This window comes from Sorex araneus, chromosome 4 (genome assembly GCF_027595985.1).
Source record: "Sorex araneus isolate mSorAra2 chromosome 4, mSorAra2.pri, whole genome shotgun sequence".
Classification (NCBI taxonomy): domain Eukaryota; kingdom Metazoa; phylum Chordata; class Mammalia; order Eulipotyphla; family Soricidae; genus Sorex; species Sorex araneus.
In genome coordinates, this window is record NC_073305.1 from 176,944,861 (window position 1) to 176,958,507 (window position 13,647).

The 13,647-nt window shown below is 45.9% G+C and overlaps 1 protein-coding gene across 1 annotated transcript; it reads left to right on the forward strand.

The window, feature by feature from the left end:
* Positions 1 to 640: 640 nt before the first annotated feature.
* LOC129404443 (uncharacterized) lies at positions 641 to 10,221 on the forward strand. The gene is made up of 5 exons (XM_055137148.1): positions 641 to 756; positions 3,835 to 4,035; positions 7,811 to 8,065; positions 8,651 to 8,846; positions 10,024 to 10,221. The coding sequence occupies exons 1-4, from the start codon at positions 681 to 683 to the stop codon at positions 8,836 to 8,838; spliced, it is 720 nt and encodes a 239-aa protein (XP_054993123.1). The 5' UTR covers positions 641 to 680; the 3' UTR covers positions 8,839 to 8,846; positions 10,024 to 10,221.
* The last annotated feature ends 3,426 nt before the right edge of the window (positions 10,222 to 13,647 follow it).

The window sequence follows — 13,647 nt, forward strand, 5'->3', positions numbered from 1 at the left end:
ACACCATGCCCAAAAGTCAGATCAAAATGGATTAAAGACCTCAACATTAGACCAGAATCCATAAGGTACATTGAAGAGAAGGTCAGCAAAACCCTCCGCAATACGAAAGCTAAAGGCATCTTCAAAGGTAAAACACCACTGACCAAGCAAGTGCAACAGACCTAAATGGGACTCAGGCTTCGAGCAGGGCGCTGCTCTGCCAGGCGGGCCGCTCTCGGCTCTGCGGGGCTGCGGGTTCCCCAAACGCTCTCCAGGCGCCTAGGCCAGCTTGGCGGCAGCCTGCAGGCTCCCACCGCCCCCAGCACGGCGCCACCGCAATGACCCTCCAGGATTTCAAGCGCCCGGTGCGGATGTGGGCTGGCTTGGGGCATTCCCCAGGAATGTGCTAAACTTCTTGTTGCGCTCGAACATTGTGTGACTGAAACGCCAGCATGGACTTGTAAGTCTGTAACTCTGGGTGATTCACTAATAATAATAATAAAATAATCCTTTGACGGATTGTCTGTGCCTCCTCCTCCCCGAGGGCGGAGTCCAGGGCCGGTCTGCCCTCCTCCCTCGGCTGTTGTCTGGCTGACGCAAAGGCCGGGGCGGGGAGACGCTCACGGTGACAGGGTACCCAGCTCTGCCGCCTCCAGAGAGCCGGGAGGGTCGCTTACGCGCGGGTAGCGCCGCCAACCCCGATGGCCAGGCTGGGATCTGAGCTCCTGCTCTGGCTCCTGGTCCCGCTGCTCCTGCGGGCAGCGCCGGTCCCTGACGGTGAGTCGGGGCAGGAGCGGGGCTGCTGGACACCTGGGAGGGGGCGGGGTGTCGGGAATTCCGGGCGGGGAGCCCGCGCCCCTGCTCCGTTCCCGACCGGCTGTGGTGGGGGGAAATTGGGGGTGCGGAGGCTGGGTGTTGGGTGGGGGTTCTCTCCACGGGGGCTGCAAAGAAGCTAGAGAAACACGTGGAGAAGGGACCGGGAAGGGGGATGGGGTAGGAGGGGCGCGCTGAGCGCCCCCAACCCTGTGGGTTCCGGGACCCGGAGCGCCTATCTCGGGGGTAATGTGGCGACGCGGTGCGGGGGTGCGGGTGGGGCCTCAGTGCGCACCTGCGGGTCCGCCTGCTGTTCAGCTCCCATTGCCCTGGCGAAGGGTGGTCGCGCCCAGGTACAAAGGCCCTGGGGAGCCGAACTGAAGGCGAGGCGGCGGGAGGGAGCGCGGGAAGGACCCTCTGAACAGACCTGGCAGAAGTTGTTCTCCCGGCGGGTGCGGGCAAAGGCCGCACCCCCAACCCCCACCGGCCAGCGCGTCACGCACTTCTTTCTCCTCTCCTCCTCCCTGGCTAGGTGCTCCGGGCTCTAATAGGTACCATAGGCAGGAAGTCTTGGGAGGTGACAAGATAGTGTTCACACCCATTCACCTTGGAAGGTGGGAATTCACCCCTGTCATTTCATACATATAACGCGCCGGGTTTTCATTCTAGTTTGATTTTTTTTGTTTTGGAGAGGACCCACACCCAGAGATGCCCAAGAGTTACTCCTGGCTCTGCACCCAGGAATTACTCCTGGCGGTGCTGGGGATCAAACCCGGTGCGCCACGTGCAAAGCGAAAACCCTACCCGCTGTACTATCCCTCCAGCCCCCATTCTATTTTGAGAAAAGAGAGGACAGGCCCAGATGATGGCACTTGGTTTCCCTCTTGGTGACCACAAAAACTAAGATTTTTCATTCCTGTTCCAAATTCAGGGGATGTGAACTAATCACTGCAGGGGCCCCAGAACCAAACGTCACCCCTGGGAGCAGGGCCTGGGTTACCATTATCTGTCTCTTCCCTCCCCCCCATGCTGCACATTTTTGTTTGTTTCTTTTGGGGCCACACTTGCCTGTGCTCAGGGCTTACTCCTGGTTCTGTGCTCAAGGGTTACTTCTCTCAGGACTCAGGGCACCATATAGGATGCCAGGGGAATCAAACCCAGTTGGCTACTTGCCAAGCAAGCACCCTGCCTGTTGTATTAATTCTGCACCTTCCCCACCACCCCTCCCTTACCCCATGCAGCACTTCTACAGCAGGGGATTTTGATCATGCTCCGTTCCTAGGGCAAATGTAGCTCACACACTGGATCCATTATTTAAACCTGGCACTTTTTTTTTTTTTTTGCTTTTTGGGTCACACCCGGTGATGCACAGGGGTCACTCCTGGCTCATGCACTCATACCCCTGGCAGTGCTCATGGGACCATATGGGAAGCTGGGATTCGAACCCAGGTCGGGCGTATGCAAGGCAAACGCCCTCCCCGCTGTGCTAGCATTCTAGCCCCTAAATCTGGCACTTTCTACTTCCCACTATAGCCAAGTGAATGGCCATGTAACTCCAGGGGAGGCCGAGGAATCCCTGGACTTGCTCTCAGTAGAAAGGTTCCTTCCTGATTCGAACCTGGCCTCTCCCAGCAGTGAGGAGTTCCAGAGCTGAGAAGTGGGTCACTTCTGGAAACTGGAGACAGGGTCTGTGCTTTTTGCTGGGAGACATCATGCAGTCTACTTCCTTTCCTTAAAACAGTCAGTCTTGCTAAAAGGTTATTTTAAAAGTTATTAGAAATTATTTAAAGCCAGCTGTCTCTGGGGGCTGGAGTGATAGCACAGCGGGTAGGGCGTTTGCCTTGCACGTGGCCAACCCGGGTTCTATTCCCAGTATCCCATATGGTCCCTTGAGCATGGTCAGGGGTCATTCCTGAGTGCAGAGCCAGGAATGACCCCAGAGCATCGCTGGGTGTGACCCAAAAAGAAAAAAAAAAAGCCAGCTGTCTCTGTATTGACTTTTCATATTTTCCTCTAGGAGGACTGTTCTATGAGCCAAGGAGTCTGGGATCAGGTTCCTTACAGGACTTTCAGTTTTCTGATTATTTCAGTCACTGCATCTTCCCAGTTTCTGGCAATTGACTGTCTTTATACCAAGTCCAATAATTCAGGATTTTAATTCTAATTAGTCTGGAGAGACATGTTCTAAAGCCCTTTTTACTGCCAGGTTGAACACACACCCTCCCCTGGAGCTTCTGAGCAAACTGGTGACCTTCTCACTGGGAGTCCATTTTCACTGGGTAAAGAGGCTCCACCTGGCTTCCAATGGAGCAGAACTGGTAGAAATTTTCTGACTTTTTGCCATGGGTTTTCGTATTTTATCCGTTCTGAACTATGCACTTAAGATTACTAAGATATTTACCCTTTTGGTGAATTAAGCACTAAGCTACTTACTCTCTTCTTTCTGCCATGGAAGTTCCTGACATCCCATTATCCTGTGTAATGTGGACCATCTTTTTTTCCAAGCTTCTTGGACTTATACTTAGAGTAGATGAGTGATGAGCGCTAATTCCCAACCCTTGCTAAATGCTATGGCTCCCTGACTGGAATCTCTCGTTCGATTCCAGCTTTGGAGTCTGTCTCAGTTGCTCCACTTTGATATTAATTACTCAAGAACATCCACATCCTGTCCATTTCTTAGCAGGAAACTGACCTAATTTTGAACAGTGCTTTGGCATCTAGATTTTTGTTTGCATAGTAGTTCTGTGGGGGTGCTTGGAGTTGGTCATGGGGTGACTTATTCTTGGTATTACCTGTTGACACAGGGGACAATTGGGGAACATGGATGCTTTTTGTAGGCAGAGGTCCTTTTGTCCTCATCAAGTAAGGGAGGCACACAGCCTTTACCAGCTGAGGGGGCAAAGTTGAGCCAGGACCATCCTTGCTTTGCATCCTCTCTGGCTCTTCAAGATTCTCTTTTTGCTACACAGATGTTGTAAGGGGCTTGGGTTTCTGTGGATCCTCTTCTTCCAATCTCATACTTCCTGAGATATTCCTCCACAGATGTTCACTACCTCACCAGTGACATCACCATCACTCCTCGCAGCAGAACTGGAGAATCATATAGTGTTAAAATGCAGTTGGATGGAAAGGATATTACAGCCAGCTCCTGTGTGACAGAGCTGAAGGCGTCTATGGAAGATATGGCTAGTGAGACCAAAAAGCCACTCCTTGAAACTGATCCAAAGCATTATGGAACAAGTTGTAAGTTTTATTTTTTGTTTATACTTAAAAAATTGAATTTTCATGAGATACACACAGTTAGGGCTGGAGCAATAGCACAGCGGTTGGGCATTCGCCTTTCATGACGCTGACACGTGTTCAATTCCTCCGCCCCTCTCAGAGAGCCTGGCAAGCTACCGAGAGTATGGAGCCCTCATGGCAGAGCCTGGCAAGCTACCTGTGCATATTGGATATGCCAAAAACAGTAACAATAAGTCTCTCAATGAGAGACGTTACTGGTGCCTGCTCGAGCAAATTGATGAGCAACGGGATGACAGTGACAGTGACACAGAGTTACAAGTTGTTCATTATTGGTTTTCTGTCATTCAATGTTCCAAAACCATCCTTTGTATCCTGGTCACAGTTTCTTTTGAGGTGCAGAAGCTTCTTAGTTTAATGATTCCTACTTGTTTATCTTTGTTCCCACTGGTTTGGTCTGTGGTGTTTTGTCCTTGAAGATGCTTTTAGCTTTAATGTCAAATCGTTTTCTTCCCTTTCTGTATTTGTGTATTGTAATGCCATGGACTTTTGTGTATTGATTTTGTAGCCAGCCACTTTACTCTACAGATATATAGTTTCTAGCAGCTCTCTTTTAGGTCTTTATGATTTTCTTTAAAAAATTATCATGTCTGGGGCCGGAGTGATAGTACAGCGGGTAGGGCGTTTGCCTTGCACGCGGCCGACCTGGGTTCGATCCCCTGCATCCCATATGGTCCCCCAAGCACCGCCAGGAGTAATTCCTGAGTGCAAAGCCAGGAGTAACCCCTGAGCATCGCTGGGTGTGACCCAAAAAGCAAAAAAAAAAAATTATCATGTTGTCTGCAAGTAGTAAGATGACATTGAGAGAGATTGTTGTCGTGAAGTTTTGCACCATCTTTCTGCAGGAATATGGCATGTTTCGGGGACTTGTCTTCAAGTAGTCCCTTTAGTTCTTCTTGTACATATGAATTTGAGGCTATAAAATTTCTAGTTGTTTCTCTGTGAAGTTGTGTGCTGTTCCTTTAAATCTGAATGAGAGTCTTGCTGGAAAAGTATTCTTGGTGAGCTGTTCATTTCATTGAGTTTCCCTACCCACTATATCCCACTGTTTTTAGGCCCAGAGGATTTACTGTGATAGATCAGCAGTGAATCTTAATCTTAAGATTCTTAAGATTAATCTTAAGATTCTTAAGATTCTTAAGATTAAGATTAAGCACGCTTAAGCGTGCTTCTTTGAATCTAATTTCCTTCTTTGATCTCGTTGCTCTCATCATTCTCTCTCTGTGGTTTTTGTCACTCTAAATTAGGATATGTCTTGGAGTGCTTTTATTTGGATTTCTTTTAACTGGTACCCTTCAGGCCTCCTGGATCTGGGAACATGCATTTTTCAGCTCTGGGACTTCTCCCAATGATGGCTTTGACTGTTATTTTTTCCTCAGGTTGCCTTCAGCTCTGGGGACCCCAATGATTTTTACATTGTCCCCCTTGAATTCATCCCCCAAATCTCTTGTCAGCTGCTTATTTTGAAGCTCTTTTTCATCTTCTGCTGTTTTCTGGAGGTTTCTTGCACCTCATCTTGTGTTTTGTTTTATTTTTTTTAAATTTATTTTATTGAATTACCATGTGGAAAGTTACAAAGTTCTCAGGCTTATGTCTCAGTTATACAATGCTCAAACACCCGTCCTTTCACCAGTGCCCATATTCCACCAACAAAAAAAACCCAGTATACTTCCCACCCCCCAAACCCCCAACTCCCCTGCATAACTGATAAATTTCACTTCATTTTCTCTTTACCTTGATTACATTCCATATTTCAACCCAAAATTCACTATTGTTGTTGGAGTTTCAACACAGAACTCACTATTCTTGTTGGAGTTTATCCCCCCAAAATACGGCCCTACTGACAAGGAAGCATTTGATAATTAGTTTTCCACTGATGAGAATGAAGAGAAATAAAGTCGCTCGGCCGCAGTAGCAGTCGCACAGTTTAGGAATTCTGTATTTTAGTAATTAAGCCAGGGAGATTTATGTAGGAAATTGCATCATTTCCCTTTCTGGGGCAGCATGGAGCAAAAGCTTAGTTCATAGTCTGGAGACATGGCTGCAAGCACTTGCTGGGACCAGAAGTAATGTAGCTGGCTCTGGATCTTGGTTCAGCAGCAAAGCAGCCATGCAAACGCATGGCCATTCGGTCGAATCTCGGCGGAGCGCCTTGTTTTTTTTTTTTTTTTTGGTCACACCCGGTGATACACAGGGGATACTCCTGGCTCTACACTCAGGATTACTCCTAGAGGTGCTCGGGGGACCATATGGGATGCTTGGAATCAAACCCGGGTTGGCTGCATGCAAGGCAAATGCCCTACCTGCTGTTCTATTGCTCCAGCCCCCTACATATCAGAGCTCACTGTTGTTGTCTCCTGTAATTTTTCTTTCACTTACAAAGTTTTTCAATGTTGTCATTTCTTCTGTAAATTCCTCAAATCTGCTCTCATATCCTCTGGTAATTTATGGGTGGTCTGTTGCATTGTTTCGTTGAATTCATTATACACCCTCAACAATTTCTATCTTACTTCCTTGTCAGAGAGGTTATTACTGGTTATTACTAGTTGTTATTACTGGTTGACTATTACTGGTTGACTGGTTATTATTACTGGTTACTATAGCTTGTTATTACTAGTTGAGTCTTCCAGGCGAGCATCTTCACTTACTAAGCCTGGTAGGGTTCTGTGTTGTTTTTTTCATTGTGACATTTGCAGTTTGGGGTTTTATCTTGTTGGTTTTTGTGTGGCTGGGTACCACAGTTAGGATGTCTTTGTGTGATCACAGTGAGTTTTGCAGAAAGGAAGAAATGCCTGGCCGTGAGGCATAGCATAGAGGCCACGCTCTTTGTGGGCAGGGCCAATCCTGACCTGGGGGGCATGATGGTGACCCTGAGTACCAGGCACCCTCCCTATGCAGCTGCTGCGGGATTCACATCAGTGTCCTGTGCTGGGCCTGGTACAACAAGCTGCGAGTTTAAAAAGGAAGATGTGGTATGTTGGGGAGATATGGTGTCTGCATACAAACTGGAGATGGTTTCCCTGTACACACCCAGCAGTTCCTATTGGATATGGATAACAGAGCAGGGTAGGAGTTAAGGGGACAAAAGGGATGGATAGCTGTTGGGAAAGGGATTTAAATTTTAAAAATTTTTAATTAATAACCAAAAAGAGTAACAAGTCTCACAATGGAGACATTACTGGTGCCCGCTCAAGCAAAATCAATGAGCAATGGCATAACAATGAGAGTGACAGTGATAGGTGAACTTGAGTCATAGCACAGCAGGTAGGGTGTTTGCCTTGCACATGGCTGAACCGGGTTCGATTTCTCCGTCCCTCTTGGAGAGCCCGGCAAGCTATTGAGAGTATCCCGCCCGCATGGCAAAGACTGGCAAGCTCCCCGTGGCGTACTCAATATGCCAAAAGAATAACAACAAGTCTCACAATGGAGATGTTACTGGTGTCCACTCGAGGAAAATGATAAGCAAAGGGATACAGTGATAATTAATAACCATGACTTACAATTGGCAGTTGAGTTTTAGGCATAGAATAGTTCAACTTCCTTTCTTGAATATATTCAAGATGACAGAATATGGTAACACTGGTGGAATAGAATATTCAAGGTGATACCACCACCCACACCCCCACTTGTCACCTTAAAAGCACATTACAAAATTCTCATGGTTGCATCTTAATCTCATTTTCAGTGTTGTTGAGTCTGTGTTTTTTCCTTGGGGCAGACCTTTTCTCCCTGCAGTGTCAGAGCGAAGCCAATGGAAGCATTCATGGAAATTTGACATTTGGCTTCGCTGAAAAGATCTACCTCAATCGTTACATGAGGGAGAAACACTGGAGAATGGTTGATCCTGTGGGCAGAGAATTAATGAAGATACTGAGCAAAGACAAGCATTTGAGTATGACATACGAGAAGATCTTAAGTGAACACTGTAATGCCTTGTCTGAATTGGTAAACTGTGAAAAGACAACGACAAAAGGTAATTCAGATAGTTCTCTTGAGATGTGTATATTGTGAGTACGTGCATGTGAAAGTCATTCATCCGTGGTGAGTCTTTGAGGGATTGAGCGTTGGCGATAGGTGTTCTATCACCTTTCTTTCCCTTCTCACCTACTGATTGACTTCTCTCTGCACAGAACTTAGATCATTTACTTTTTTCTTCTTTTTTTGATGGCTTCATTCTTTTCCAAATGTTTCTTCTTACTGTGTCTGTTTTGGCATTAATCCTCCTTTCAACTCATCTTCTCTATTTCTGGAATTCTGCTATTATACTTTTAAACCAGGCCAGGAAAGAATTTCTCTGCTGTCTCCATCATGGACTGTCTCCTCTTGTATCTCTGCAGGATGTTCAGTTAGTAACCTTGCTTCCCCCATTAACCATGAGACTCTTGGGGAGAGTCTCCCATGCTCCTCTCTGTTCCATCCCAGGACCTGGCATAGTGGGGCTACAACCAAAGGGGAGAAGACTTGCAGCTTTGGATCATTTGATGCTAAAGAGGCAGAGGTGTCATCTCCTCACATTGGGGTTTGGACAAAGGTTTCAACTCTTGTGTTTGTATTTCAGCCCTGCCAACCAATCCATCATGTCAGGAAGCTATGTCCAAGACCACAGTCCCAGGTGGGACAGTTATTGACAACAGCACGGCTCTAGGAGGAGCAATTCCTTCTAAACCCGAAACCTTGAATCTCAATTCTTGGATCTTCATTGTGCCCGCATTGGTCATGATTGTCTTCCAGTACTGCGTCATTTAGAGTGACAGGTACTATGGGTGGAACCGAGAAAGTAGAGGGAAAGGTGTATTGGAGTCAAAAGGGAAAAGGTGAATCTCCTACCCACTTCTCCTCTTGTCATTTATCCCGTTCATCATAAAATAAGCCAGGTGACTAGCCCAGTCTAAGAGAAGGGCCAAGGTGTAATCCCAGGAAGGGGTTGGAACACTTTGCAGGCAGACTCACAAAGCAGAATTCAGGATCCTGATCCTACAGTTTCCAACAATGTATTTGCAGGCTGAAATTCATACTGCATTGCTATCAATATATTTATACAGGATCCGCAGTAAGCACAGTATCTCATGACACAGTACTTGTGATTCAAAATATATTGTGGTGTTGGGAATTAGCTCAAAGGTTTGTAGCACATGAAGGCATTCCAGAGGCCCGTGTTCAATCGCAGGCACCATGTGGTCTCTTGAGCACTGTGTCTGGATTATACCTGAGCACAACCAAATTCCAAATATATTGTGTACCTTTAAGTAAAGAATAGGAAAAGTAGCCAAGAAACAGATGTGGTAAAGGTGTCTGGTTCACAAGTAAATGTACATGTAAAGAAACTTAAATATGAGTGAGCATCCATTTAATCTAGCAGAGTGTACAAATTCACTGGACAGGACTGACTTGGATGATGGTGGGTCAGGTGGAAAATAAGCTGTGGAAACTGTCCAGAATGAGGCAGATGGAAGTCATGACTCCATGGGGCCTCAGGATCAGAATCAGGTGTGACAAAGTCCCCAGGTGATGCCTTGATCAGAGGTGACCAGGGAGGACGGGGGCTGAGCTGCCTTGACTGTTGGATGCTGACACACCTGAGCTGTATCAGGAATGATGGGAATTCAGGGACTGTCGCACAGAGTTGGCAGAGAAGACCTCTGTCTACAGCCCTCTCCCAGGTGAGAGGAACCAGGGGCCAGACGTTCTCCTTGGAGCTTTGGAATCAGGATAGACCAGTCACTGCACCTTGACTCCTGAGCTCAAGGACCTGATGCTGAAGTTGTTATGTAGATAAGGAGGAAGGGGTAGTCAGAGCTGCAGGACACAGGGTGGGACAAATACAGTGTGGGGCTTGGAGATGGTGGTGGTGTTGGATCAGCATAGCCCAGAAGAATTGACACAGGATTCCTCAGTCACTGAAACAGACATGTGTTTCTTTTCTGCTGACAGAGATTTTGCCATGCAGCTCCAGAGAGTATGGTCTCCAACAACCGTTCCTTTGGTGGGGCTCCATCCCCATCTTGACCATGAAGACTTTCCATCCTAGCAGATGTTTTCACCTCTGGGAGATGTGGATGGCCTAACTAATGTAGCATCTCATGCACTTGATTCCTTTGTCCTCGATTCCCCTCCCTTCCACCACCTCCTTTTTTGTGCCTTTTTCCTCTTGGGTGCTGTTGGAAATTTTTCACTTAGACTTCCTACTACTTGAACAAAAAAATTCAACATTTTTGGCCTGAGACCTGTCTTTCTGCAGTAGAGTCACACCATGTAATTAAGCTCAGCAACTAAGTGTGAACCCCCTGGAGAACACCACAACTCAGGTGCCTTAGCATTACAATCAAGTGTGTGATCCATTCAACAAAGCAATAACAAAAGGAAAGAGAAGGTGGAGAATGAAAAGACCATTTCCATTTTGTGGAAATCAGATTATGTCTCTGCAGCATGACCTTGTTTACTGGGAATGGTGTCACCAGTAAAGCCTGATGTGAATCTGTGGAACCTGAGGATGCCATGTTCTCATCAAGTCCAACCAAATTCTAAATAAGCAAAATCTCTGTGATGTTTTTTATTTTTCAAATTGCACAAACACATTATTGTATTGTATATTTTAGATTTACTGTATCCCAATAATGCACTAACACATTATTATATTGTATGTTTTAGATTTACTGTATCTCAATAATGCACTAACACATTATTATACTGTATATTTTAGATTTACTGTATCACCGTATCACTGTCATCCTGTTGCTCATTGATATGTTAGAGCGGGCACCAGTAACGTCTCTAAGTGAGAGTTGTTACTGTTTTTGGCATATGGAATACACCACGGGGAGCTGGGCACTCTCTACCACTCGGATGAGATACTCTTGGTACCTTGCTTGGCTCTCTGAGAGGGACGGAGGAATTGAACCTGGGTTGGCCATGTGCAAGGCAAACGCCCTACCCATTGTGCTTATGCTCCAGCCCATATCTTAGATTAATTATGTTAAACGTTTAGGTATATAATATTTCAATTATAATATCAATAAAATTTTTAAGCTGTTTCAGATTGTTCTTCAAGTCAATATTAATGTAGTGTTCACACTTTCTCCATATTATAGAGTAAATGTACTTCTAAATCCTTTGTTTTCCTATAGAAATGGAACTTAAGGATCATTTGTGAATTGACAATCCGGCTTTTATTTGCTTCTCTCCAACATTATCCTGATACCCCGATACACACATGAGACACTTACTGTTCTTTCCACAGATACCTCAGTCCCAGTCATTGTTTTCCTATCCTTTCTCTACCCAGTGACTCACCCTTTTCTATGCATGGGAGTCTTTACCAAAAAAAAAAAAATTCTCTATAGTTGTATCGTCATGGACAAAGAATGAGTATATAAACTTGATGAAGGACTTCTACAAATTGTTTGGGGAATGTCTGATTACCCAAATCACTGGGAAATATCAATGAGAAGTAAAAAATGACAAGTTATTCAAAAGATAGAAAGTTGTCCTTTTTTTTTTTTGAGTGCAAGGAAGTTTAGTAACAATCCTGTTAAAAGATCCCAAGATCAGGGCTGGAGCGATAGCACAGCGGGTAGGGCATTTGTCTTGCACGTGGCCGATCTGGCTTCAATTCCCAGCATCCCATATGGTCCCCCAGCATTTCCAGGAATGATTCTTGAGTGCAGAGTCAGGAGAAACCCCTGAGCATCGGTGGGTGTGACCCAAAAATCCAGGAAAAAAAAACAGGTAAAGAGTGATAAATGCCCAAATTTATATGTCAGCAGGTGGATTCGAAAGTACCCTGCGCATTTGTCCTACAAACCTAACTTGGGCCCTCCTTGCAGCAGGATTCTGGTCTGTGGTATTCTTTAGTAACACGCCAGCAAAGTAATGGAATTCAAGGAATTGTTAGAAAGGATTGTTAGAAAGTCCAACCTATATAGCTGGTAGGTCAGAAGAGTTGAAAACCTGGACTTGTACCAGGCATTTGAAATATCTGTCTGCCTTGGGTGTCCTTTGATATTTATCTCAGTTCTAATAACTCCTCAAGATAGCTCTTGAAGGCTCTCTGGCTACTGATCGAGTTGCTGAATGGCCATGATCCCAGAGACTGAGAAACATCTTGGAACCCAGCGGCTTTTGGCAGAAATGCGTCTGGACTCTGAATTAGGTTTTCGGCCCTGGGCCACCCCAAGTGGGAAAAGGTGCCAATCCACCGCCTTTTCCCCCTGGCGGCTCAGGGGCCGCCATCTTCCAGAGGCCAGTGGGCAGACAGGTTTGGACCCGCTGTGAGGAGGCACGTGGGGCCTCACAGGACTGGGGTGGGGCCGGCCCTTTCCGCCCCCGCCCAAACGAGACACTGAGTGTCTGCCCTCGAAGGGCCTCTCTGGCTCCTGATTGAGTTGCTGAACTGACATGATCCCAGAGACTAAGAAACAAATCTCAAAATCCAGTGGCTTTTGGCAGAAATCCCTCAAGATTTAATTATTAAAATTCCAGAATGCCATCATATGCTTTTCATAATCAGCAATAGAAAACCAAGTGTCTAATGTTGCCTTTTCCGCAGATCTAAGTTGGCAGATCTAAGTCAAATAACAATGGTGGGGCCGGTGTTGAAATATTGAAGTACTGAAATATCAAAGTAGAGAGTGAGTAATGTGGACATCATATGCCACACAGGTAGGGGGAAGGTGTGGGCTGGGGGGGGTATACTGGGGTTTTTGGTGGTGGGAAATGTGCACTGGTGAAGGGACGGGAGTTTCATCATTGTATGACCGAGTCTTAAACCTGAAAGCTTTGTAACTGTTCTCACAGTGATTCAATAAATAAATTAAAAATACATAAATAGATGAAAAATAAAGAAAAAAAAAACTCTTGAAGAGATAAACTCTTCAAGCTGAGAACTCTGGAGTGTTCTAGAAGTGGAGGCGGGCAGTCTCTCCCAGCCCTCCATACTTCAGGACCCCCAGTGGTTACACCCACATCCCACAACTGCTGGCATGTACACTCACTGCCCATGATTAAATATTCTGGAATTTCTGGAGCTCCAGACTCTACCGTACTGACACCCCAGCAGGGGCACACCAGATTAGAGGGGAAAGCAACACAGACGCCAACTAAGCTCTGTAAGCAAAGCACCAGCACAGAAGGCTCAGCCCGCAGCAGCAGCTTAGCAACCCCTCAGACAAGGACTGAGCATCCTCATCCATGGTGTGATAATACAATTTTTACAAATTTTTTTTACTTGAGTATTTTGAAAAAATAATTTCGTTAGCCACTCAGTGGTAATAAGCAATATTAAATAAATTATATTTATTGAGAGGCAGGCTTGAGAGGCAGTTTGCGAAAATGGGGTGAGCAGTGGAGGAAATTCACCCTGATGGTGGTATTGGTGTGGAACACTGAATGCCTGTAACAAAGGCACCATGATCGACTTTGTAAACGGTGGTATTTAAATAAAGGGGGAGTGGAACATGTGCACCAGTGAAGGGACGGGTGTTCAAGCATTGTATAACTGAGACTTAAGCCTGAAAGCTTTGCAACTTTCTACATGGTGATTCAATAAAAGAATAAATT

Excerpts from the sequence above, each read along its gene's own strand:
- LOC129404443 (XM_055137148.1), top strand. The coding sequence starts at position 681 with ATGGCCAGGCTGGGATCTGAGCTCCTGCTCTGGCTCCTGGTCCCGCTG. Across the intron at positions 757-3,834 it reads GGCAGCGCCGGTCCCTGACG|ATGTTCACTACCTCACCAGT; the intron begins GTGAGTCGGGGC and ends ATTCCTCCACAG. Across the intron at positions 8,066-8,650 it reads TGAAAAGACAACGACAAAAG|CCCTGCCAACCAATCCATCA; the intron begins GTAATTCAGATA and ends TTTGTATTTCAG.